At 43.4% G+C, this 27,486-nt stretch overlaps 1 protein-coding gene across 2 annotated transcripts; it reads right to left on the minus strand.

Moving 5' to 3' along the window:
- Positions 1-1,880: 1,880 nt before the first annotated feature.
- On the minus strand, positions 1,881-21,738 carry LOC112300759 (ATP-dependent RNA helicase DDX19A). Of its 2 annotated transcripts, XM_024556091.3 has the most exons (12): positions 21,548-21,738; positions 18,603-18,651; positions 15,370-15,420; positions 14,757-14,892; positions 12,166-12,258; positions 10,652-10,754; positions 10,191-10,305; positions 6,772-6,949; positions 6,157-6,394; positions 4,835-4,997; positions 4,150-4,341; positions 1,881-3,725 (listed from the first exon to the last, which is right to left on the minus strand). In XM_024556091.3, the coding sequence occupies exons 1-12, from the start codon at positions 21,602-21,604 to the stop codon at positions 3,664-3,666; spliced, it is 1,437 nt and encodes a 478-aa protein (XP_024411859.1). In that variant the 5' UTR covers positions 21,605-21,738; the 3' UTR covers positions 1,881-3,663. The 2 variants fall into 2 exon arrangements, with proteins under 2 accessions (XP_024411859.1, XP_053770554.1); XM_053914579.1 differs by lacking the exons at positions 15,370-15,420; positions 18,603-18,651; positions 21,548-21,738 and adding an exon at positions 15,004-15,314.
- Between the last annotated feature and the right edge of the window lie 5,748 nt (positions 21,739-27,486).

Here is a 27,486-nt window from a genome sequence, read left to right on the forward strand (position 1 = left end):
AAATCAAGGGTGTAACTATGATTGAAATCTGATTCTCATTTACTGAGTTTATTTCAATGTCTACCTTTTGTCACTTCCTTTTTTAAAAAAAATAGGAAACATTAATTGATTTCAGAGAGAGCAAGGGATAAACATCAAGGTGAGAAACATCGATTAGTTGCCTTCCTTACGTGCCCAGACCAGGGATCGAGCCCTCAACCTTTTGGTGTATGGGATGACACTCCATCCAAGCCACTTAGGGCACACCTTTGTCACTCCTAAAAGTTCTAATCTTGTTTTATTTCTGCCCAATGGTCTAGTCAACTGCCCTATCCAAACCCCAAAACTCTCGATTAGTAGCATCTGCTGGTTTCTGTGGTGTGTAAATACTCCCAGCACGGCAAGTTTTAAGCTACTGGTGATTTAACAGTTAGCACTTGTGGGCTTGGGCATGCCACTGCTTTTGTCTAAAAATCTCTTGCTCTTGCCCTGACGGTATGGCTCAGCTGGTGAAGCATCATCTGCAAAGCAAAAGGTTGCCGGTTTGATTCCCGGTCAGGGCGCCTGCTTGGGTCGCAGGTTTCATCCCTGGTGGGGGTGCGAGTCAACAGACCCATGTTTCTCTCTGTTTCTCCCTCCCTTCCCCTCTCTCTAAAAATAAACAAAATATTAAAAAATAAAAATTCCTTGCTCGTTTTCAGTAAAACGTATTTTCTCTTTCTCTTTGAGCATCCAAACATATGTAAAGTCTCAGGCCATTGCATAAAACGAATTTATCTGGGGTGACTTTATTTCGATGTTGTTTGCAGTCTTTCTTGGCATTAAATTTCTTCTCTCCCCACTGTCCACAAATGGGTTTAGCTGACTCCATTCAGCTCCCCACTCCTTTGACCCTTATTCTAGAACCAGGCCTGCTGATATTCAGTGACCTGGGGCTATCACAGACCAGACAGGCAGTCAACAGAACTGTGTGCCAGTTACTGGTGACAAGGGAGTAGGGGATACAAGTCCTTCCGCTGCCTTTCTCGGCCCAAGTTTTAGCATAACTCTCATTCATGTCTGGCCGGGGTGCAGGCCAAGTTCAGTCCGGCTCCCTCCCTGCAGCGATCCTGGCTTTGGTCTGGCCTTGTGTACAAGGCTTCCAAGTCTCCACTCCACAGAACCTAAAGGCCTGCAGCTACTGTTTTTGGGCTGGACCAAAAAGCATTTGGCTTCAACCACGTTGCATCTTTGCTCCACTGCTGGTCCACAGAAATATTCATCTTGTTTTTGGCTCAGACGCTATTTTCTGTTTTCTGCTTTTCCGTACAGTTGTTTGGGGGTCAGAATGGGCATCGGTTAACCAGGACACTAGCACTCCATCTCCCCCCACTGCCTCCTTCTCATGCCCTGCCTGTGTCCTTCAGGAGCACCCTGCCCCCTCACTTGGTCCCCTGACTTTCTGGAATTTGCTCCTTTTTCAACCACAACCTTTCTTCTCAGAACCTTCCCCCATCTCCAGCTGTGGCTTGCATCTGCCCCTCACACATACACCTGCACAGTCCCTCATGTCCGTTCCCACAGGGACCCTCTGCATCTCCCCATTCACCCAGTCTCTATGGCTCGAGCCCGCACACCACAGCCATCACCATTCACCTTCTAACGTAACCATAATCGCGCAGTCAATGAGCAGAGCCAAACATTTTAGGACCTACAAGAATTCAGAAAAGTTACTGCCCAAAGACTGCCACTACAGGAAACAGGAGTAAATACTTTACAATTCGGAGAGAGGGAAAGCTCTTCCAGCCGTGACATTAAATCCAGATTTCTTAAAGTACCAATGAAATGGGAGTGACATTAAAATCAGACTTTTGTGTAGCAGTAAGAAAAAATGAGTTTGTAAAGACAAACTAGGAAACATGTACCACTCAAGACAAAGTTTAATTTCCCTAAAATAGAAAGGTGGCTAAAAATTATCCAAGATTGACAATCCAATAGTAAAATGGTGAGACAAGAAGAGCCAGCACCCCAAGAGAAAATACAAATATCCAATAAATGGAAATTTGCCAAACCTCACTAAATACAAAACAAAAAAGAAATGATGTGATCAATTTTTGCTGTTCAGCTTGGCAAAGTTTTAAAAATTAGTAGTGTACAGGGTTTGCAAGCAGTTAAGAAAATAGGCAGCATTTTTGTACAATTGCAGTAAGATAAATTGATAAAAATCTTTGGCAAACTAAGTTAGCAATGCATGAAAAATTTGAATGCCCCTCCTCTGACTCAACAGCTCTACTTCGAGGAACACGTCCTAGAGCGAGTCTCCGCAGGGCGCAGGGTGAGCGAGGACCCGTCGGGCAGCATGGCGGCACAACACCGTGAACACCCGCGTGTGCCTGTCACGGGAGGAGCCGTGAGATAAATGCTGGGCAGCCACACGCTGGAATGATGCCAGAGTATGCTGGTAAGTGAAACGGCACATTGCACAAGAGTGTGAATAGAATGTTCACATTTTTTAAAAGCAAAGCGGGCTGACATATGCAAACAGAAGGCAATAAATATACCGAATGTTCACCAAGCTGCTAGCAATGGTGACCCCAGCAAGGTGGGGATAGAGAGAACACTTGCACTATTTATATAAGTACACGCCCAGGTGTATCTTTTATGACCATATATTAGTCTAATAACCAGAAAAATACAAATAAAGGCAAATCAAGATTACTAAAATGTTTCATAATTATTTAAAAATTTTAACATGATGAATGATGGGCATAGCTCTAATTTATTTGTCCATATTCATACCGTGTATGAATCAAAGTAACAACAGATCCACTATTACAGATGAACAGCATAGTCCAGTGTTCATTTGGTCGTAACTTCATGTCCAAACTGTGCTGCTCACCTGCAGGCAGAGTGTGACACCCCACGGTGACAGCCAACTCATTCTGCCGGGCAAGGGTCGGAAACCGCCCAGGGTCTCCGGGCTGCCGGGACTGACCACCTGACGCCCGAGCAGAGAGACACCTGCAAGGGCCCACGTCAGGCCTAGATCCTTGGAGGCGTCACCTGCCCCTGCCAGACGAATCCTTCTGAGGATTCACTGACTTCCATGTTTCTACCCAATATGAGGGTTACAAAAGTAGCCACGAAGCTCACCCAGGGAGACACAGGGATGTCCTCTGGCACAGATAACAGAGGTTAAGGGGTTGACTGGAACACCTCTGGACTTTGGGAAAAGGAAGTGGCCCCAAGGGCAGGAGACACTTGTGACGGATCTCAGTCAGAGACAGAGGAGAGGGACAGCTCACTGGCCTCTCTGCTGCCGCTCCCCTCATGTCACATCCATGCTCCATCATGCGGTGGGCCTGTCCCACACTCTACAGTTTTTTCAGGGGCAGGAGGCTGGTCCCAACACCCCCATCTAGAAAATAGGAAGCGGGTCCTGGGGCCAGTGATTACCAATAGCAACCAGGTATTATAAAATGGGGGAAACCATGGCTTTAAAAAATGGGGGAATTAGGACTAAATTTTCCAAAATGCAAAATTCGCCTTCTACCTTTCCCAATCATTTGCATAATTTCTGTCGCGTCCACACGCAATTTAAAATGAGGTAGGTAGTTCCTCTCTATGCAGGCCTTATGTTCCGCTGACTGTCCAGGCCTGTGTGGTGAAAGGACTAGTTTCCAGTGCAGGGACTGCTGGTGCTTCTCAGTTGGCTATTTTCTCAATCTCGTCCAGATCATCCGTGTCCAATCTTTCTATTTTCTTATCTGAGGAGAAAGAAAAAGATTCAAAGACATCAACAAGGGGTTACTGCGGAGACACAGACCCAGGGGAGGCAGCCAGCAGGGACAGACACACACAGGTCTCTCCCTGGCCAGGCGCCAGCCCTGCCTCTGGCCACAGCCATCCTTCCTTTGACCCCAAAGGCTTCTGGTGCCTGAGGAACAGGTACTGACAGCAACAGTCAGAGCCCGAGGCCCCTCAGCCTGGCCAGGGGGGAACTGTCACTCGAGTCCCTGACACTGAACTCTCCAGGTGAGCTCCCTGAGAACGTCCATATTGTAGGGAAGGAAGGGAATGAGGACGGGGCAAAGCCTCTTTGGGGGTCACAGGAAAGCCTACCCTACCCGCACCCTCACATTTGCCCCTATGAGGAGAGGGCCCTGGCAGAGGACACTCCCAGGGACTCACTAAAATGCTCCTGGATTCTGTTGAGGATGTTCATGCTGTGCTTGCTGTCGACCATGTTCACGGCCAGGCCCCTCTTGCCAAAGCGGCCAGTGCGCCCGATCCGGTGCAGGTAGGTCTCGTTGTCCGGGTTCCCATCCTTGTCCACTGGAAGGTCGAAGTTGATGACAACAGACACCTGCTCAACGTCGATACCTGCACGAAGGAGAGGTGGGAAACGGTACGATGGGAGAGAACAAATCCCTGTTGCTCACCCACAGGCGGGCCCCGTACACCAGCCTCGGGTGCAAGCAGTCTGGGTGGGCCGGCTCTGGGATTCGGGGACAAGGGCACGCAGCAGAACCCAGAGGTAACCCACAGAGCTCTGGCAGGTGCTAAGAAAATTACAGAATCAGTAGGAGAGCCTCTGCTGGACCAAGTGTCTAGAGATGAGCTAAAACCTCAGTGGCTGCCCCGGGAGGAGCAGGCGCTGTTCTCAACCAGTCAGATGCCTGCACTCTTCCTGCCACCAAGTCAGGACTCCGGGCTTCTGTGAAAGTTCTCATCTGCTGAGGGAATCCAGTCTCTCCCAGAAGAAAATGTCACCACCAGCCCCGCCTGATCTCTTCCAAACCATCTGAGATTTTCCCGTAGGAGGATTCCCCTCGCCACCCTGAGTGTGGCAGACCAGGCCAAGTTCTCTGCTCACCACGGGCGCACACGTTGGTGGTCACCAGCACCTTCTCTTTGCCCTCTCTGAAGCGCTCAATCACTGCAGCCCTCTGCTCCACCATCATTTCGCCACTCAGCAGAGCCACCTGGTGGCCTTCTTTTGAGAGCTCTGCTGCAAGCCAACTGGCTGTTTTCCGGGTCTGAAAGAAGAAAACATTTGAGAAATGAAGTTTCCTGAAGAGAGTATTTTGGATCTAGAACACTCTACCTGAAACTTGGCAGCTATGGGTAAACTTCCTAAAACTGTTAACATGATGGTGTATCAGAAAGTAACAATTTGGGTAGTAATCTTACAAAAATATTTAACCTGACAATAATCAGAAGGGGGAAAAATCACTAATTCTACTTTCTAGCCTGCAATCTTTTAAGACATCCGTGTTGGGAAAGGTGGAGAAACTGTCCTAGATTAAGGGACTCTCAAGAGACGGGACAACTAAAGCAACAATCTTGGGATGGCTCGTAGGATTAACAGCAGCAACTAAAAGCAACAAGTGGAGAAACGGAATATGGATGAACTGTTCAGGGGACAGTATCCCTGCCGCTGCCTCACTGTTAAAGGTGTGGCAACGCTATTATGGTCATCAGGAAGTATCTGGTTATGAATTGTCATGATGTCTACAACTATGTTTAAAATAACTCGGCAAAAAAGAAGAGGAATACATGTGTCACCCACGTGGAGGTGGGTAAAGCAAAAGTAACTAAATGTTGACAACAGGTGAAGGGCGTAAGTGTTCATTTCTTCTTTTCTGTAGGTCTGAACGTTCCATCTGAAGTTGGGAGAGGGATACCACTCTGGTGTCTTCCAACAACAGAGTAAGATTTGTCTCATTATTACGTCCTTTAAATACTATTCTCAAGTTTTCTTCAGAAATCTTAAATATTGACTTCTGGAAAAAAATTTTTTGCTATTATAAATGGGATCTCTCCTTCTACTCTTTAAGTGTTCTCATTTGCGACAAGAAAACTAGTTATTTTATATTAACTTTGTCCCAAACTGTTTTGTTTAGTTTCCTATTCTTCTTACAAATATCAGCTGACCGTTGGGTTTTCTAATAATACATCACATACAAATGATAAACAGTGCAAGGGGCTCTGTGCTTAGGCTACGTGTACCTCAGGACATGAAGAAGAAACTGCCTCTTACATCTTCACAAACCGTTTCCTTCCTGGCCACAAAGGGAGCCTGGCCCCCCTCTGCACTCAGGTGGAGCTGGCTGAGAGACAGGGGCTGGGCAACACCTTCCCAGGGAGCCCCTCCCCAGGCAGGCCTGCTCCTGTGCTCCTCCGGCTGCTACTCACGTGGCAGAAGATCATGGCTTGGGCAATGGTGATGGCCCCGTAGAGGTTACACAAGGCCTGGAACTTCTCATCTCTGTTGTTGCACAGGACGTAGTACTGCTTGATGGTGTCCAGTGTCTCCTCCTCACGCTTCAGTTTGATAATGTTGGGGTCTGGGACCACTTTCTGGGCAAATTTCCACACAGAGTCTTCAAAGGTGGCAGAGAAAAGCAGCATCTGGCAGTTCCTGGGCAGCATCCTGCAAGACGAGGCTCAGGTATTTGGCATGACCCTGAGTTTATCACTGCAGCCAACACAAGCACGGCCTCCCCAGGCCTGGGTGGTCTGCACCCCCAGGAAGATGGCAGAGGTGGGGAGGCACTGCGGGGAAGAGGCAGGAGCAGATGTGGGGCAGGGATGAAGTGGTGTTAGATTCCCTAAGCCCCTTCCCTCAGCCCAGGCTGGGAGAATGGTCAGTGCTGACATGGCCCCTCAAGCACGTGCTTCTGAAGGTTCTGAAGCAAAGAACCCAGCAGGAGACAGAAGAGGGGCTGGTATCACAGGAGGAGACAAAGAGGAAGATTTGTACTTGTGGATCAGGAGGCTGAGAAGTTCCTCCCGGATCCAGAATCCTACCTTTGGATGCGGATGCTCTGATCTTGATGGCCCTGAGTAGCTATCATCACGTCGGCCTCATCCAGAACAAACACCTTGATCTTCTTGGGGTCAATGAACTTGAGCTTGGCACACCAGTCCAGAACAGTTCCAGGGGTGCCAATGACAATGTGCTCACTGATCTTCTGACCTCTTTCCACTGTGGGGACAAGATGTGCTCTGTGGGTATTTCCATGACAAAACCAGCTTTGGAAGTCGAAGCCTTGGCCATCCTTCCAGAACTAGTAGACTAAGTTAATTCCAGATTTTAAAACATACATACCTACTTCGCTTCTTGTGGTTAGGATTAAATCCTACACAGTGCACCCTCAGTGGCAGTTCCCCTTTCCCACCTTCTCCTAGCACTCGACATCACCCGACTCTTCCTCTTTAGCGTTACCCTTGTTCCTTTCGCACCATTCCTTCACTCACAGCTCACTGACTGCCTCCCATATTGGCCATTGTTAGTCCCAGGGTTCTGGCCCAGTGATTTTTTTGCTTTGTTAAACATTCTAATTGTGTAGACAATTTTCCTAAGTACAAATCTCTTTGACTGAAAAAACACATCTCTCTCGAACTACAGCTAATGGGAGCTGAAACTGACATAACCACCTACCCAAATTACTAATGCGCGCAGCCGCGACCGATGCTGCCACTGTTAGGGACTCGTCCTGGATATGCAGTGATGTGTGTGAAGTAACACACATGCAAGGGCATGCATGTATCAAAGTTTACTAATTAAAATATGATACACCCGACGGAGAGCATCAGTAAAAGTATGAAATCATTTAAGAACCGATATGGAGCAATCTCAAAAATTTATTAAATGTAAAAAAAAAGTAGCTGCAGTTTGTATACCAAAAGGGGCAAAACTAATACATGTAATGTATGTTCATGTATGTGTGAGCATACCCATACGTTACATAGTCACACACTCACACACACACACTATCACACAAACTACTACTTAACTGTGGCTGCAGAGTGTCTCTGGTAGGACACATGAGAAACTGGCCAGCATGGGGTGCCTTTAGGAAGAAGTAGGTGGCTGGGACAAAAGGGTTTCTATCACATATCCTTTTCAATTTGGAATGTGTGAATATCTTAACCATTTTAAAAAGAAATAAAGTTTAAAAATTTGAGGAGAAAAGGCCTTTCACTAGAAATTCATCAACTATCCATTAGAAAAATGTTAAATTAACTCTTAAACACACTGTGGTTCTCAGCATCCATTGCCTATCAGTCAAAATTGAAGCTTTAAAAAATGGTATTAGACACAGTTAATACTTTAATCCTTCATATTCAGTGACCCCCCCCATGTTACTACAAGACAATCCAGACCAGATAATGTTGTCACAAGGATCTGGAACACTTCACTTCGGGGCACCCATCAGTTTGAGCTATCAAATGAACACGCACAAAACTGCCCAACCTAGGAATTCCTGGATAACGTGCTTTTGCCGCGTGCCAAAGCGTGCTGGTCTTCTCCAGGAAAGGCTGCTTCGTGACCATGTGGTATGCTGAACTAGTCGTGTTGTTTGTTGACTGACAAACTATAGGAAATCAAGTTGGGAATTTGATATATACTTTCTTGAAAATGAAAAAAGGCCTTGGCTGGTGTGGCTCAGTGGATTGAGCATCGGCCCAAGAACCAAAAGGTTACTGGTTCAATTCCTGGTCAGGGCACATGCCTAGGCTGGGGGCCAGGTCCCCCCCCCCCCACCCTGGTCAGGGGCGTGCAAGAGGCAACCAGTCGATGTTTCTTGCACATTGATGTTTTTCTTTCTCCCTCCCTCATCTCTAAAACAAATAAATAAAATCTTTAAAATAAATAAGAATGCCTGTCTCTTCAATGAATACAATTGAATGTATTAGCTGCCATTACAATATTTAAGCTTTGAAAAGAAAATCAGAATTAGAATTTAAGAAAACTTGTATATGCCAGTGTAAGTTTGAGTTTCTCGATGTGCATAAACCCTCTCTGAGTTTGGGGGTGATATCAGTGCATGCAATAAGATATTTTTGTATAATAAAGTGTGCCAACGTTTGGAAGATGAGCACGACTCACTAAGACTGGTCTAAGGAGGCACTGAGAGTGTCAGAGAGACCAAGGAATTTCAACGTAACACTATGAAAAGTTCATTAATGATTTCCAATATTACACTGCAACTTTTTTTTTTTTTAAAGAGAGGGAATGGAAGGAGAAAAAGGGAGAGAAACATCCATGTGAGAGAGAAACTCCGATCAGCTGCCTCTCGCACGTGCCCCAACTGGGGACTGAACCTGCAACCCAAGCATGTGCCCTGACCAGGAATCAAACCAGCGACCTCCGGCTTTGTGGAACAATGCCCAGCCAACTGAGCCACACTGATCAGGGCTCAACTAGCTTTTAAGTAATGACCACTTGTTAAGTTTTGGTGTAGCATCCAAAAAAAATCCAAAATGATATGAAAGGATGGATTTCCTTCATATTCTTCAAAAGTACTTGAAAAAATCTCTCAATTTTAACTTTTAATATGGCAAATATTGATAGATATAACCTGTGTAAATAAAAATGCTTTGGGGTCCTCAATAATTTTTGAGTATAAGAGACCAAAAAATTTGAGAACCGCTGCTCTAGGCAGTTATGAACCGCTGGGTCAAAGGGATGCCTCTCTTCGCCTTGTCTAGGCAGCGCCGAACTCTGTCCTGAAGTGTCGTAGCGGCTCGCACTCCCTGCCAGAGTGTGCGCCTTCCTGTTCCGCGTCTCCCCCAACGCTGGTAATCATCGATTTCTTCATTTTTGCCCATCTGAGAGGTGTATAGTGGTTTCAGTTCACATGTTTACTGGCCATCTGAATTCCTTCTTTTGTGAAGTGTCTTTTCAACTGGGTCTCTTTTGCCTAATCTTTTATTGGACTGCTTCCTTTTCTCTTCATGATTTGTAGTTTTTTTATATTCCAATAACTTTCTAATGACCCACTTTCTAACTGCCCATATTCTCCACATTACATTCTGCAGAACACATGAAGAACGAACTGCTGGAAGGTTTCTGATTGGGTACGACCAAGTGCGCAGTACATGCTCTTGGTTTACTCTGGCTAAAGCTGTGCTCGCTTTTAAACAAAGGTGTCCGACCTCCACCTAGCACCCTCAGTGCTGCCATCCCTCTGTAGGAAGCAGCTTCCAGAACTCTGGATGCGGAATGCAGAACCCTGTTTTTTCAGCGAAGAACTCCAGGGCCCAGAGATTTTCTAACATTACAAAAATCTTATTTTTAAATACATTGGCTAAAAGTATTAATTTGGGCTCTAAGGTCAGACTGAATCAGAGAGTTGAATAATCATCATCGCATCTTCAACATTCAAACACCCAACCACCCCACTATGCTCACCGCTTAGGTCTCACCCTCTCATACTCACACTTATTGCCTCGAACAGCATATGCAAGCTTTAGTTCCGGATGAAATTTGCCCATCTGCTCAATCACTTTTCCTGTCTGAAGCGCCAACTCGTATGTTGGGGAGAGGCACAGGCACTGATAGGAAGACCATGAAGGAGGAGTTTAGGAGACCTTTTTAGTAATAGACAACAGGCTCTAAAGCAACAAGGATGCTCATGTTAGTACCACTTGAACAGTGCAGAGAACGGCATCCGCCTCCACCAGGACAACCTTCCAGCTTGGCTGGGTGGATGCCTTCGAGAGCTATTGCTTAAAGCTGCTTCCGAATGAATTCTACCCAGGTCCTGCTCTGCCTGAGCCACAGTTTGAGGCATAGGAAATGTTCAGAACCCTCCAGAAGCACCCTCATTAATCCCCCACCAGATGGCGCTGCCCTTCCCAGGGCAGGCAAGTCAGCACCCCAGGATTCCCCAGGCCTCACCTGGGGGTATCTCTCTGCTGGTTCCACTCGGCTGAGCATGGCCAGGACAAAGGCAGCCGTTTTACCAGTACCGGACTGAGACTGTGCAATCAGGTTCTGTGGGCTGGGTCAAAGGAGGAGAGAGAGGAAAGTAATACGGGTTAAACACCAAAAAAGGTGTCAAAAATGTACTTTCTGGGTGGTAAGAATATAGATTCCCTCCCTTTAGTCCAGGTTTTCTGCATTGAACACAATGGCAAATATTTTATATATTGTTTAAAAACTGCTTTAAAATTATGGGAAATTATTGTTTTAGATGGGTTCACATGGAAAAAGCCTCACTCTAGACTCCAGCACAGCGAGTGCCCTAGTTTTGTACTGTACGGGCCCCACGGACAGTAAGACTGCAGAGTAAGATCTGTGCCAAGATGATCCCTGAGGACACTTTCCACTGAGCCATAATGTAATCTCTAGGACTTGGCCCCTTCCCTGGCTTCCCTTTTCCCATCTTTATGGAAAACGTAAGATATGGAGACAGACATGCGTTAGAGGGAGCCTTCACATTTCACTTCATGTAACCCACTGTCATGGAAATAGGTGGCACTTGGGTCATTAAAAAAAGAAAAATATAATTGTCTTGGCTAGTGTGGCTCAGTGGGTTGCTGGCCTGCGAACTGAAAGGTTGCTGGTTTGATTCCCAGTCACGGCACATGCCTGGGCTGCAGGCAGGTCGCCACCCAGTTGGGAGCGTGCAAGAGGCAACCAATCGATGTATCTCTCCCCCTCTTTCTCCCTCCCTTCCCTTCCCTCTGAAAATAAAATATTTTTAAAAAGAAAAAGAAAAATATAATAATAGAGTTGAACAAAAAGGTTGCTACATAAAATATACCATTTATCTACTAAGCTTTAAAAACATGTACACTACTCTTAGGTTCTCAGGGACACACAGACACATAGCAAAGGTATAAAGAAGTGTAGGAGAATAATGGCCCACTGGGATGATGCGTGCTCTGGTGGGAGACAGCGTGAACAGAAGGGGATTCGGCGGCTTCAGCTGTCACTAGTTAATGGTGTTATTTCTTGGCACGACAGGGTTACAGGTGTTGTTGGTATTGCTCTTGACACCTTTTGTCAGGTCTCGAAAATTCCAAATAATTTTCAAAAATCCAATTTTTAAAAATTGCACAGAATAACAGTGCTAACTTTGTCGATCAGTTTTCCTTGTTCAGCAGGAAAGGCAGGAATTATACTAAACTCCATCTCACTCTCTCCGCACTTGCCCAAGCTGTTCCCTCAAAGGTCCCATCTTGGTCTCAAGACAGAAACAACTGTTGGTGGGTGACAGTAAACCAACCAAACCCCATGACAGCTGTGGGGGGAGGGGGGGAGGGACTGAGCTAAAAGGAAAAAGGACTCATGGACAGCAGTGTGGTGATCGTTAGGGGAAGAGGGTACGAGAGGACTAAATGGTAGTGGAAAAATAATAAAGATTAAATTTTAAAAAACAAACAAATTCTGAAGAGGTGCATACTCACGGCTCAGCAAGCATCAAAGGCAGTGCGTTCTCCTGTATCTTGGAGGGTCGGTTGAAGCCCATGGCATAGACTCCCTGAAGAAGCTGTGGTTTCCTGGAAGGCCAGGGAGACAAAAGATGGATTCCTATTTGTTGAGATTGTTTTAAAGGCCTAGAATTTTATCCTTCCCTATATCTAGCAAAGAATGATATGTTCTATCTTTGCCAGATATTTTTCCATGCCTTAAACAAACACTATCTAAAATAGCCCTGGCTGGTGTGGCTCAGTGGGATTGAGTGCTGGCCTGTGAACCACAGGGTCACCGGTTCGATTCCCAGTCAGGGCACATGCCTGGGTTGCAGGCCAGGTCCCCAGTATGGGGCGAGCAAGAGGCAAACACACATTGATGTTTCTCTCCCTCCCATTCTCCCTCCCTTCCCCTCTCTCTAAAAAATAAATAAAATCTTAAAAAAAAACCCACTATCTAAAATAAAATCAAACAATCTTTTCCTATTGAATTTTAATCTGTAACTATTATACAAATCATAAAATACAGACTAGTTTCCTTTCTTGGAGAAATTCATGCTTTCAGCAGACCCACAAATATGATTGGCCTTGGAGGACAAGTGTTCTCTGGATACAAGAGTGGTATTTATTAATTCATGATATAAAATAAGTTAAATAAGACTTATTTAAATATAACACTGCTTACTATGCTGCTAAGACATAGAAGTCCCTTTGGAGAATGGGATTTCAGTTTTAATTTCGCAGTGCAGATATTAAATTGAACCAGTCATTTTGTATTCAACGGTCCTTCCAAAACCAGCTTGGAAAAATCAAGAGAAAACATCTAGTCAAAATCAAGACTAGAAAACCACCAACTTCTTATGTAAGCAGCTACACCACAAATACCAATTAAAGTTGCTATTATGTTGCATTTACAATAATCTTTCTGCTACCTCTAAATTGACAGGGTGTTTAACAAAAATCATACTAGATTATTTCCAAAGAAAAGTCAAACAGAGTCAAGACTTCTGTTCTATAAGCCTTCCTTGGAGTTCAACAGGCCCTTCAAAAGGCAAATTCCTCTGGCTTGTTGGTTCTCAGACAGGAAGGACTTTTGAAAACGTAACCTTTGATGTCTGCTATTTGGATGAAAAGGCTTTAATGCCAGCAGATTCTGATTTGGTTGTCAAGGAAACAAAGTCACTAACAAATGAGGATTTTCAAGTGATCCAAGAACTTCCAGTGGCTATTTTTTTCTTTTATTGTGTAGATTAACTCAAATCTTTTAAGTACAAAACAGACCAAGTGTATCAGATGACCTAGGTTTCATTCTTTGTCTCCTTTGGCTACCAACAGCTAAAGCAGAGAGAACTTGCCTTTTCAAAGAGGACAATTCATCACTGGTTGAACTAAGAGCTCCAGTCTTTTAAATGAAAGGAACGTAAAAAAAAAACCAACAAAAAACCAAACCCATTAATACTTAGAAAAGCAAACTGTCAGTTCAGGAATAATAAAGCACATAGCTGCCCTAATACAGTTGATGGACAGAGCAGAGGTGGCCGACTTGCTGAATGAAGCCCTTGAGAGGAAATACCACAGAGAAGTATAATTTCCTAAAATCATCAAAAAACAAAACAAAACCCTGTTATTAGCTATTACTTCATGAACTTCATTAGCTATTACTTCATTAACTTCATTACTTGATTTGGTTCTAGTTGACTCTAGTATTTTAAGTGGTAATAGTTGGCAGAAATGTGGCCCCCCTTTGCTCCCAGTGGGCATGCTATAGACTTTGCTGAACACAGGCAAAGAACCCATTTATTCCACCACTTTCCTATTCACCAGCTATTTTCCGTCTGTGATTCGGGTCCTGGCAGGCAGCAAGAGTGGCAGTTACGTCTTATGTCACTCATAACACCCAGCTCAGTGGCACGTACATAAACCAATGACCCATAAACACCTCTTTACTAACTTACTGAAGAAACAAAAAACGTTGTATGACCTTTCATAATTACCTCTTTAAAATAATGACACATTAGAAGTCACTCCTAGCACAATGCCATACATGTGCTCGCTCCCCTAAGACTTAATTCTGGGTTGTGGGTTTTTAAAAGTTCCAGAATGCTGAAGGCTGCTTTCCACCGTAGGTCCTGGTAATCCTGCACAGGCTCTTTTTACAGATTTTATAAAAGCAGAGAAACTGTTCTTAAGAACATACACCCTCTAGTCTAACGAAAGGGCTTACCTAATAAGAAATGTTCCTGACATCCAGAAATCACCTGTCAGCCAATATTTTATTGAAAGTTCTAAGAGCATAAAAGAAAACAGACTTTCAGCTATGACGGATACATCTGCGCCACGTAAAAACCCCCATCGAGAGAGGGAGAAATGGGAAGCCAAGAGACAAGGGTGCGAGGGAGCCATCACTGTAACCTTTTTCGTACTCTTTGACTTTTGAATCATGTGAAGAGTTAACTAGTCAAAGAGATAAATATATTAGGATCTTTTTAAAGAGTCAAAAGTAGAATTCCCACAAGAATCTCTGAGATGCTAACTTTTATAAAAGAGGGACTGGAAAGAGGCAGCTCAAAGAAACAAACACTCACAGCCGAAGCTCCTCGAAGGACTTCACTGAGTAGAGGGGGGAGTTGGGATCCCGCTGCAGGACTTCCACCTGGTTTCTGTTATCGACCAGGTTGTTTCTGATGAGCTTGTTGAGTAAGGACTGGGCAGCTCTGTCCTCTGTCGGGAAGACACCAATAGATTTTCTTCACACTCACCTGACAAACCCCACCCTTTGACATGCCCCCTTCCCCTTTCTGGAACAGTCCCTAAGAAGGCGTCTTTATTCACCTCCACTTCCTCTCCCCCCCTTCTGCTGAATGTACACTGAACAGCTTTTTAGTAAACCTCTCCACTTCACCTCAGCGCTTGCCAAGTTCACCAACGATGTCTACACGGTCAAATCAGTCCAACAGACAACATCTAGTTCTCTTCGTCGACTTGTTACCTATGTTTAACTCCCCACTTTGGAAACACTTTCTTCTGATTTCTGGGACACCATTCTCCTTGGTCCTTCTATCTCACTGACTGTGTCTTCTCAGCATCCTTTGTGGACTCCCCCTCTTCTTCCTCCGACAACTCAGGTGCCTCTGGCTCCAGAACAGCAAGTCCTGGCTATTACTCTGAGTCTTGCCACAGGGTTTCAAAGAGAGTTACCTTTCTCTTCCTCATCTGCTTTTTCTGCAGTGACACTGGTTTTGATCACACCTACACAAGAGAACAGTTGTCATAATCAGAAAGGCAAGTATAGAACCCACCCAAAAGGTGGGACAATGTAGATACTAAAACTTCTTTAAGTGATCAAAAGGTAAATAGTTGGCATTTCTTTGTGTTTAATTATTTTATTCCTAGGAAGTTTTTAAGTGCGTAAGAAAATTTCAAATTTCCAGAGATTTCGGCAGACTTAAAGTGATCAGAGTATCACCTCTGACTTACTTTTCCTGATATAAAATATAGTTTTATATTAGCAAACATAATTAAACATGAGAAAGAAAATACAGGTAGTAAAAATGAAAAGAAAGAGGTAAAATGATCACTTTTTGTAGAGTATATAACTGTAAACTTGTGAGACCAAGTATCCCGCAACTTAAGTAAACAGAAATCAGTCACTTACATAAATAGAAATAGAGACATAATTGGAAAAAACCCTATTTATAATAGCGACTAAGAAGATAAAATATTGCACCTAGAAATCAAGTTAACAAAAACTATGCAAGACTCACATGAAGAAAACTTAAAAACACTCATAAAATAATGTAAAGAGGTACAGCTGAAAAGCCCATAAATAAATTAAAGGGACAAACAGAAAACAAATAGTAAAATTGCTAACCTAAACCCAGTCACATCGATAATTACACTAAATGTAAATAGATAAAATACTAATTAAAAGACAGATATTATGGATAAAAAAACAAGACCCAACCGTCGGCTGCCTACAAGAGGCACACTTTAAATACAAAGACACAGAGGAGTGGAAAGCCAAGGGATGCAAAGAGATATTTCATGCAACTACCCACATTTTGCTGTGTATAATGCACACATTTTTGCCCAAATTCTTGATGGAAAAATAAGGATGCACGTTATACATGGGTAGTACCTGAAATACCTTGTATCTGTTCTGGTGTTTTGTAATTATTAGTTATGTAAAATTTCTTATACCGTATTATATTCAAAATAAATGCTAAAACTCCTTTATAATACAAAAAACAAGTATCTAAATATAAATAAATAAATAATTGAATTGCAAAATACGGCAGTAAGCATAAAAGGCTGGAGTGGCTCCCATAATGCAGAATTCAAGACAAAAAGCATCGCCAGAGATACAGGGGGATACAAAAGGGTTCGCTCATCAGGAGGCATAAATGTGTATACCTGTGAACACATCTTCAAGACAGATGTGTTTTTTGGACAGAAGTCCAAAAAAGACAAAACTAAAGGAAGAAATAGATTATCCCGTAATTGTAGTTCAAAGTTTTAAGCACCCTTCTTTCAAAAACGAAAAGAACTAGACCAAACAACAAGCAAAAAACAATCAAGACACAGCAGATGTGAACAACACTATTAACTATATTGGCCTAATTGACATCTGTAGGACACCATATACAGTAACTGCAAAATGCATAGGCTGCAAAGCCCAAAGGCAAATAAAACTGGCAAAAGTATTAGCAACTTCTATCGCAATTAAAGAGTTAATTTTAAAATACAAAGTTCTGCCCTGGCTGGTATGGCTCAGTAAATTGAGTGCCAGCCTATGAACTGAAAGGTCACAGGTTCAATTCCCAGTCAGGGCACATGCCTGGGCTGTGGGTCAGTCCCCAGTTGGGGGCGTGTAGGAGGCAACCAATTGATGTACCTCTTGCACACTTATGTTTCTCTCCCTTTTTCTCCCTCCTTCCCATCTCTCTAAAAATAAATAAACAAAATCTTAAAAAAAAATCAACTTTACTGATCAAACACAAATTAAAATATATTATGATGATTCACCATTTTCTATTTATCAGATTGGCACAATTGAAGTTTTTGACTAAAAATTCTGTGGTGAGGCTGTGGGGGAAAAGACTCTCATGTTTTTCTGATAGAAATATAAATTGATATAATACTTATGGATAGTACCTTGAAAATACTGAGAAAAATTGCAAATGCATATACCTTTGACCCAGCAAATCCATTTTGGGGGAATTTATCCTGTAAATATATTTGCATACATGTAAAAAGAATTAAGTTCAAGGTTACTCCATGAAACATTGTTAATAACAGGAAAAGAATGTGACCATCTATCAACAGATGACTGGTTAAATACACTGTCGTGTATCAACACAGTATAACACTATGAAATTATAAAACACAGTGAGGAAACTCCACGTACTGATAGGAAAAACTTGCCAAGGTATGTTGTTGGATGAAAGAAAGTATACTGTGTATACTATATCATCTTTTGGTGAGTCAGTGAGAGAGTAAGAGAGAGGAGGGGAGAAAGAAAGAGAGAAGAGAAAGAAAAGAGAGAGGATTGATTGAATAAATTGTATCTGTAGTTTCTTTGTCTAAAGAAACTTTGGAAGAATATTAATAATCCAAAAGTGGTGAATGGTAGAACAGGGTAGTGTTATGGGTTGTGGCCCCCTCTCCCCCATATTCATGTTTAAGTCCTAAGACTGTAACTCAGAAAATGACCTTATTTTGAGATAGGGTCACTGCAGATGTAATTGGTTAAGCTGAGATCATCGGGGTGGCCCCTGCCTGATCCAGTATGACCGATGCCCTTATAAAGAGGGGAGATTTGCACATAGATACACACGCATGGAGACCACCACGTGAAGATGGACGACAGAGCAGGGTGATGCTGCTACAAGCCAGGGACACCAAAGACTGACAGATCCCTCCTCATAGCCCTTAGAAAGAACCAACCCTCCCAACACCTTGACCTTAGACCTCTAGCCTCCAGAACTATGAGACAATAAATTTCTGTTGTTTAAACCACTCAGTTTGTGATACTTTGTTATGTTATGGCAGCCCTAGCAAACCAATATAGGTGGAGATTTGTAACTGGGTAAATAGTGGGCCAGGATGAGAAGAAGGCCTTTTACCTGTTTATACTTTCTGAGTTTTGAACCCAGATTAACCTTTAAAAAAGTTAAATAAAAAAATTTAAAGAAATATTATTAAGTGAACAGTGACAGTACAATCCAATAGTGATTCTTGATTTTAAGGCATCAGAGGCTAAATCAAATCTGGAAGAACAATGTATCCCCTTCAGTGCGAAAGTGACTTTACTGGCTGTCAAATCCAGTGCCGAACATGCTAAATGAAAGCTCCGTTTCCGTTACAGCTATGAGTACAAAGCAGATGCAAATTTGTAGCTTGTATTCAGCTTATAGTTACCAGTAACTCACCATTGGTATCTGGTTTGACTTTCTCTTCCTTGATCTGCAAATTGCTCATCTGAATGGAAATAAAAGAAAACACTTGAGAGCAGAGCCACAGAATAGCCTAATACCATGAATTATTTATTAAGCTATTTATCACAAGTCTACATGATAAAATAAAAAAGAGGGGAGGGTTTTTACCAACTATTAGGAAGCAATGTTTTAAAACATTGAATTATATCAGCCTCCTGATAAGCACATTAGTTAAAACCAGATACCAAGTACGTTTAGGCCTATGTGATAGTCATAATATCACAGCCAGATTAGTGTTCTAGGTTTAAAAAGATCTGAAACCAATTCTGCCTTTTAGGGAAGATCTGATGCTAAAGACTAGATTGTAAAATTGAGAACGCCAGGACCATATACTATATCATACTTTTTGATTTCTTCATGGATAACTGCCAGTTTTATACCTCTACTCTGATTGTTCTCCTCAACTCCAGGGCCACATTTCCAAATGCCTGAAGGGCACTGTGCAGAAAGAAAAGCGTTAACATTAAGAAGCATGACTGCTATTCTTAGGAAAGCCAGCTAGCAAGGCTGGCCACTGGTGGATTTTGGGAGGGTTCCCACCATTTCCAGAACTGCTGAGGGTTTCACTGACTGTGTTTGTAGAAAACGTGTGGTTTATGCTAATACCTGCTTTCCTTTGGGAGTCTGGAATTTTGGTACAGGCTAGGCAGAGGATGACTAGGTGGCAGCCTCCCTCCCCCAATCACAGCCCAAAAAAAACCCCTCTAAGCACTGTGTCTCTAATGAGCTTCCCTGACAACACTTCACATGTGTTACAATGTATTGCAGAAGGAATTAAGCACAAATGTGGAGCGTGTGGCTCACAGGTGGCAAACACAAGGCCTGCGGGCTAAATCTGGCCCTCCGCTTATCCGGCCCAGCACTTTGTTTCTACCTGGAGGCAACGAAGACCTCTTGCTTAACTGTTAAGGAGTAGTTACATTTATACAGTCCTAAAATTACAGTCAGACCTTTGAAGGCAACCGCGAGGCTTATGTGGCCCCCAGTGAAAATGAGTTTGACACCCCTGATGTGATTCCACTAGAAAGGACTCTTAGAAGTCTGTGCTGGGCCCTGACTAATGTGGCTCAGTTGGGTGGGCATCATCTGAAAGGTTACTGGTTCCATTCCCGATTAGGGCACATGCCTGGGTTGTGGATTTGGTCCCAGGTTAGGTCAAATATGAGAGGCAACTGATCAATGTTGCTCTCACACCAATCTTTCTCTCCCTCTCTCTCTCCCTCCCTTCCTTCCACTCTCTAGTAACAAATCATTGCTGAGTAGAATTATATGCTGGATCCTGTGTGTCCTTCTAAGAATTCATCCAACTTGGACAACTCCCGCCGACCCCCAACACAGGTATTTACCAAGATGTCCTCCTTACCTCAAATTCAGAGCAGTCAAAAGTGAACTCACCATCCTCCACATCAAATCTGCCCTTCTTCCCCCTCCCTAGTCCAGTTATTAGCACTTTATTAATATCACCTGTGGGATCTAGGTTGCAAACAGTAATCTCTGCCTTTATCTCCATTATCTCCTTTTCTCTAAATCCTTCCAGTTATATCTCCACAATTATCTCTAGAATCTATTCCCTCATCTTCATTCTCACCCCCCAACATACACCTCCCATCTCTGAGCTCTAAGAGTAACTTCCAACTAATCTCCTCTCCTTTAAACATCACTCCTTCTAATAGATTTTGTTCTCTGCAGTCCAATAAATCTTGGCAGCTATCAATTTAGTGTGGTCAGTATCCTTCAACATCCCCAAACTAACCAAATAAAGCACGTTTTGTTTTAAGTTCTTAGTTAAGGTCCAAAGTACACTCCCTGCAATATTTTCTATATTGCTCCTATTACAACTCAATAAACTCAAGCCACAGCAAAAAATGAGTTCTGATTCCTGCTCTCTAGGGATATGTGCATTCTATTTTCCTAAAGTGCTTTTCATCTCCATCTCTCTTAAAGTGACTCAATCTCTAATATCCTGCTCAAATGTAAGCGACTTGAAAAGTAATTTTCCTGATTTCCTTACTCATAAATGTCCTCCCCCTGCTCAGAGTGCAGTCACCACATTATTCTTACCATTTTCACAGCACTACCCACCTTCTAGCCTTCCTAACTAGACTGTGAAGCTTCTTCCTATTCTCCACTGAATTTGGCCCATTTCAAATATATGCGGACAAACTGACAACGCTCCCAAAGTCATTAAAGGGTGACTGGAGAAAAAATATGTAATTTAGGCATTAAAAAATTATAAGATTTCACACTGCAAAAACAAAACATCCGTCACCTCCCAAAACCAAAAAAAATTAACTATATCCCTAAAATTGTCACTCTCACTAAACAAACCTACATTTAGATGTAACAGAAAGTCACGGTTTACACTATGATTACCTTCCGGTTGACTGGATCTTCATTAACCAAAGAAGAACCAGTATATGAAACTAAATGTCACTTTAAACATCAATGAAACAATTTGCAGTGCTTCCCGCCAACATGTTCACTAGACTAAATATATAAAAACTTGCATCTGTTATTCCGCTGAGCTACAAACTGCCAACTATGTTAATTTAAACATGGATCTAAAAAAATGTTAAGAGTAGCACAGACTCTTGATGAGAAAGAGAATCAGCATCTAAATCCGCCTTTCCTTAATAACCTCACTGCATTGCAATCCAGGAAAGACAGCATGCGTAGCGAGGGCAGATCTGACACAGGATAGAAGTCTTTAACTGGCGCAGATGGACACAAAAATGTCGATACTGATCTCTCCAGGCACACATCAGTACTGATTCCCAGGTGGGCCCCCGGCCTGCCCCACGCGTGGGACTCCCTGTGTTCGAAGCACGGTCTGCTTGGGCCCTCCTACTTCCTTCTCCGCTGGAGCTGGAGCCACTAACCGACTTGACAGCCGCTTCCTGCTCGTCCACTGCCAGGGCCCAGGAGTCGGTAGCCATGGTCCGCAGCGAGGGAGGCCGGCCCGAGATGGAAATCACCGCACCGCGCGCCAACACCGCTGCTAAACCTGCCGCGGGCACGAGAACCACAGAACCACACTCACGCGGATCGGAATCGGCGGTGCTGAGAAGTGACGTCAGCCTCTGACCGGCGCGTGGCGTCACCATTCCGCGCCGGGCCGCCTCCGGCCGCGCCTCTGCCAGTCGCGCGCACGCCGGCGGCGAGCGTCCTCTGGCCCGTTCTCTCCGTGGTCCACTTCACACGGAAATAGCCGAGGTTTTATTTTCACACTTGCTGCGTCTCACTGAAGTTATAAATCTGTGAACTCTAAAGCCTTACGTAAGGGGGAGCCCCGTGAGAACACTGCCGGAAGGCAGTTTGTACTGTTAAGAACGCGTTAACGGGTAAGACAACAAAAACCAAAACGAAACAGAAAAGCCTTAAATCTCCCTCTCCGCCCCCGCTCGTAATCCCACCACTCCGTAAAATACAACGGCGGTATCTTTTTCTTCTGGGTCATTCCAGTCTTTATTCATACCCATCACAGCCCAGGTATTTTACATAGTCCTAGACAGAATGTACATACGATTTAAAGTTGGACCTCTTTATTAAATGGCTATTTCTAAATGTCATTTTTAAATCAATGTAATGGCATAATAGTCCAAGTTGCTGTCACATGAATTGTCTTAACTCCTTTCTGATGTTTTAGCATTAACTGATAATACTTAAGTGAGCATTTACACGCCATCAAAAATCATCCTGTTTGTTGCCAATTTACTTTCTGTCCCCACTAGAATATAAACTTTAAAAAAAAAGATTTTATGTATTTACTTTTAGGGAGAGGGGAAGGGAGCGCCCCCTACTGGGGACCTGGCCTGCAGCCCAGGCTTGTGCCCTGATTGGGAATCCAACAGGCGACTCTTCAGTTCGCAGGTTCGCTCTCAATCCGCTGAGCCATACCAACCAGGGCCTAGAATATGAATTCTTTAAAGTATTTTTTAATAAACACTGACTTTGTTTTTTCAAAAGGTTTCATTTATTTTCAGAGAGAGGGGAAGGGAGGGAGAAAGAAAGGAAGAGAAACATAGATGGGTTGCCCCTAGTACGCACCCTGACCAGGGACTCAACCTGCAACCCAGGCATGTGCCCGGACTGGGAATTGAACTGGTAACCTTTTGCTTTGGTGGGCAAGGCCCAAGCAATTGAACAACACTGGTCAGGGCTCTAGGTCTCGATTTTGGATTAGATGTATGAATTCGTTAAAACTAGAACTACACCTCATTTTATTGCGCTTCTCTTTATTGTCCTCCACAGGTGTTGGGTGTTATACAAATTGAAGGCACAGCAAAAAGGTTTACAACTCACTTTATTGCCATACCTGCTTTATTATGGAAGTCCGGAACCAAACCCACAATATCTCTGAGGTATGCCTGTATGTAAAACGTCATTTTATTGTATGTAAGTTATACCTTTCAACAACACTGACTTACAGAGCAAAAGAAAAGGAATGAACTATTGAAACATGCAACAACACAAGTGAGTGATTTGCTATGTCATACATTATGTTGAGTGAAAGAACATAGACACAAAAAGAGTACATGGTACATGATTCCATTTGTATAGATTCAAAACAGGTATATCTAAACTACAGTGATAGACACCAGACCAGTGTCTGCCCGGGCGTGGCTGCAGTGAGTCGGACTGATTGGACGGGCACAAGGGGACTTTCAGGGGCGATGAAATGTTCTGCATCTTAATTGGAGTGGTGGTTACCCGTGTGTACAATTGTCAAAACTCATACAACTGTCTACCTAATATCTGTGTATTACGTTGTCCGTACATGTCACTTAAAAATGAAACAGAAAACACATTGTAATGAAAAATCAAAGTTTAAAAAATACTGATAGTAATAAATCTAATTTATTGGTACTGTAGAAAAGGTGGTGGGGCTAAGAAGGTTTTCTCAGCTCTTAACCACTCATTAAAACAGAGAGCATGCACACACTATGCTACAGACGTGAGAATGCCATGTACCATATTACCTTCCCAAAGGACCAGCCTAATTCTCAGCATCTTCACCAACAGTGAAGTCAGGCTGCAGAGGGATGAGGAGTGGGACTCCACGCGTACCACATACTAAACCATTTCTGTGGGCATCCTCATTACCAGTGTTTTGAGCCCTGCATCTGATAGGTTTGCTATCTCTTCATCACTTAGTTCTATTTTTGGAGTTTTGATCTTTCATTTGGGTCATATTTCTCTGTCTTGGTGCACCTGTTATGTAGTAAGGGGCAGAGCCTTAGGTATTCACCAGGGCGGGGCAACACGTTGCTACACTGCGGTGCTGTATGTGGGGGAGGGGTCAGAGAGGGAACTATGCCACTTGCTTGGCTCTAGGCCAGCCTTCTGTCACTTCTGCCACTACTCACAAGTAAATTGGGCCTTTCTGGTGCTGATTCCTAGGCGGGTGGTTTTGTGTACATTCTGAGACCCTGTGGGTCTCTCCAATGAACTCTCCTGTGAGGCTGGAAATTTCTCTTGCCGCCGCAATTATCACAGGTTTTTACAGCCAGAGGTTCTGAGGCTTTCTTTCCCCGTGCTGGTACCCTGGGTTGTGCGGTCTATCTCACTCCCTGCTTGTTCCTCCCAGTTTGGGACTGCCCTGCCAGCTGCCACCTTGCCCGCCTTTGCCCCTGCTGCCCGTCTCCGCCCCTCCTACCAGTCTGAATGAATGTTTCTTCTTTAACTCCTTGGTTGTCAGACTTCCATACAGTTCAGTTTCTGGCAGTTCTGGCTATTTTTTTTTATATTTGTTGTTGTCCTCCTTTTGGTTGTGTGAGGAGGCAAAGTGTATCTACCTATGTCTCCATCTTGGCTGGAAGTCCACATTGAGGAGAAATGTAAGGCTGGAGAGGGAGGGTTGGATTTTAAGTAGGAGATATGTTAAAACATCACCAAGGAAACTAATGGGTGAACCGTGAAGGAACTGTGGTTATGTGAAATAAACCAGTCACACACACACACACAAATACTTCTATGAAGTACTTAGGAATAGTCAAGATCGTAGAGACAGAAATTGAAATGACGGTGTTGGGCTGGGGCTAGGGAGGCCACAGGAATTATTCACTGGGTGTGGTTTCCACTTTACAAGATGTGGAATTATGGAGATGGATGGTGGTGATGGTTGCGCTACATTCCGAATGTATCTAATACCACAGAACTATACGCTGAAATAAAGGTGGAAAACAGGAGAGGGAGAGTCGATGGAGAGAATCCTTAAAAGCCACAGGAGAGGGGATTTGGGGCAGGTAGAGGAATTTAGACAAGGATACTTCTCTCATTTGTAACAGATGGAGAGGGAAGGAGAGGTGTGCCTGGAGGTAGGTCTGGTGGTGGAAGGGTGAAGGCGTCGCCTTGTGTTGACTGTTTACTTGGGTTTGGGAAAGTATTTGCTTAAAACTGAGGGAGATAACAGGGTTGGAAGTTGGAGGTGAATCTTGAAATGGTCCCTGAACAGAATGGGGGAGTTAACCAGCAAGGACTAATGGTCCATGACACTAGAGGCACTGCAGCTGTTTCTGAAGTTGTCCCCTCCATTGATGTTAACTATGAAATCAGATAATAGAACGGTGTTTAACTTGTCCCTCTAGCACAGCCCTGCTTGCTCCAGAGATAACAAAGTGGTACTGAAATACTGGAAGCTGTGTGGTTGCTAAACCTGGACTCAAATGGCATTGGTTCATTCGGATGACTTCTGTGCAAACTTAGAAGGTGTTGGCATCTGAGAGGAACACAGGCCGGATAACAACACACCTAGCACACAGCCACACAACCTACCAGGGGCTCACTCATGTCCTTTCAAGTCTAAGTTTGGAGACGTTTGCTTTCAGGGATAGAACGTGAGACTGCTTGGCTTTTCTTCAACTGGCGAATTCCAAGGACTGGAAGCATATGGATGAGGATAGAACAGAACAGTTGTAAACACTCGCAAAATGTGTACTAGTACTCTCAGGAGAGTTCCAGCTAAACCCCCCACCCACCCATTTCCTCTGGGAGAAGGGAATGCCTGTAGTACTGGGCAATGAGGCTACACTAAAGACAGGTCTGCCACCCAACCACCTCTGCCCATTAGATATTGATAAAGCAGGGGCTATAGGTATCTCATCTGGGCAGCTGACATGCCAAACAGCCACCACTGTCAGGCTTTATTTAATATTCCTTCCTTCACCTACCCCTATACCCCATTTTACTTTTAGAACTACTGTGTCATTAGAACTACTATGGAGAATAAGGAACATTTATTCTCCATCAGAAAAGCAGAGTCAGGTAAAACTGCAGGGGGTTCCTAGGAACCTGATATCTGTATCTGGGACCAGGAGAAACTGAAGAGCGTCCCTGAAACCCACAACAGCTTGGGTGATGTTGGTGAGGGAGAGGAGCCAGTCCCTTCTTGCTGGCTGAGTCTCCGACACATCGTACAGGCTGTGTAGGAGACTCAATCATGGTGTCACCTGTTCTTTCCAAACTTTCCCTTTGGGTTTCTCCTCAGAATTATTTTGTATAGTGCATGTAACTATTGAGTCACAGATCCTCTTTGGAATAACAGTAGATTTTTTTAAAAGGGTGCCATTCTTCCTCTGTAATATCCTTCTAGTCCATTTCTTCTGCATTCTCAACACAACCAGTGACATCCTGGCACTTGCTGTGCGATGGGACTGATGGAATTATCTTTGCACTGGTTTCTCAAGCACCAGCCTTTTCCAGCTCCAGTATATCCTGTAGACCTCTGCTAGGCCAGTTTTCCCACCCCCGCACCCCAAAAATGCTTTAGTCACTTACTGGATTTTAAGAATCTATGATAACTTACTGGTTCAATCATATCTCTGTTTTCTACCTAACGAGTCTTGTCTCTGCCCACACGGCTAGGCTGCTCACCTTACTACCCTTCCTGTATACTGCGTTTATCCTGGTGAAGTCCTGATAGGGTCAGTCTACCTAAAGCACTCTTCTTGTCACTCGAAATCCCACTTTTCTCTGATAAGCAAACTCCACTCCTTTATGAATCTTCTCTAACCTCAAAAATCTTTACCTTCTGAATACCAATGGAACTTTGAACGAAATGGCCTTCAAGTTAAATAATAAACAATATGGACAACAAAGGGAGAATACCTTTCTGAATCCTATTTTTATTCCTAGGAGGACTAGAAAAGTAGAATGTAAGGACTAAAATTACTGTATTTTGCCATGTATAATGTGCACCCACGTTTTTGGCCCAAACTTTCAGGGGAAAAAATCTTTCAGTTTAATTTTTTAATTTAATTACTTGTTTGTTTATATTTAGATACTTGTTTTTTGTATTATAAAGAAATTTTATCACTTATTTTTGAACATACGGATATCATTATTGCTTTCTAGAGTTACTTTTAATGCATAACCATAAATAAAAGAATTAAAAACATTTATATATATATTTATATAGATTAAAACATTTATATAGTCCTACCCATGTAAAATGTACAACATTTTCCCTCAAAAATTTGGGCAAAAAAGTATGCATTATACATGGCAAAATACGGTAGTTAGCCAGCATCCTCTGGTTTAAGAGCAGGAAAAAGGGAATGTGAACACCCCTCTGGCAACTGAGTAGGCCGGTGGAGCCATCCCAACTACTCACATGGGAGCGCCAGCTTTGAAATGGAGCAGTAATATAAGGTGATGGCTAGCTTGTCGAATAGTGTGTGTCTTCATGTTATGTAGTGATATGATTACTAGTGTCAGCAGCCAGAACATGCTGTTTCCTTCTTATAGTCAGTGATATCTTAGTAACATGAATGTCACTGTTGTTAGTATTTGTAAAGAATACATCAACAGTTGATTAGTT

The sequence above is a fragment of the Desmodus rotundus genome, chromosome 12 (assembly GCF_022682495.2).
Source record: "Desmodus rotundus isolate HL8 chromosome 12, HLdesRot8A.1, whole genome shotgun sequence".
Classification (NCBI taxonomy): Eukaryota; Metazoa; Chordata; class Mammalia; order Chiroptera; family Phyllostomidae; genus Desmodus; species Desmodus rotundus.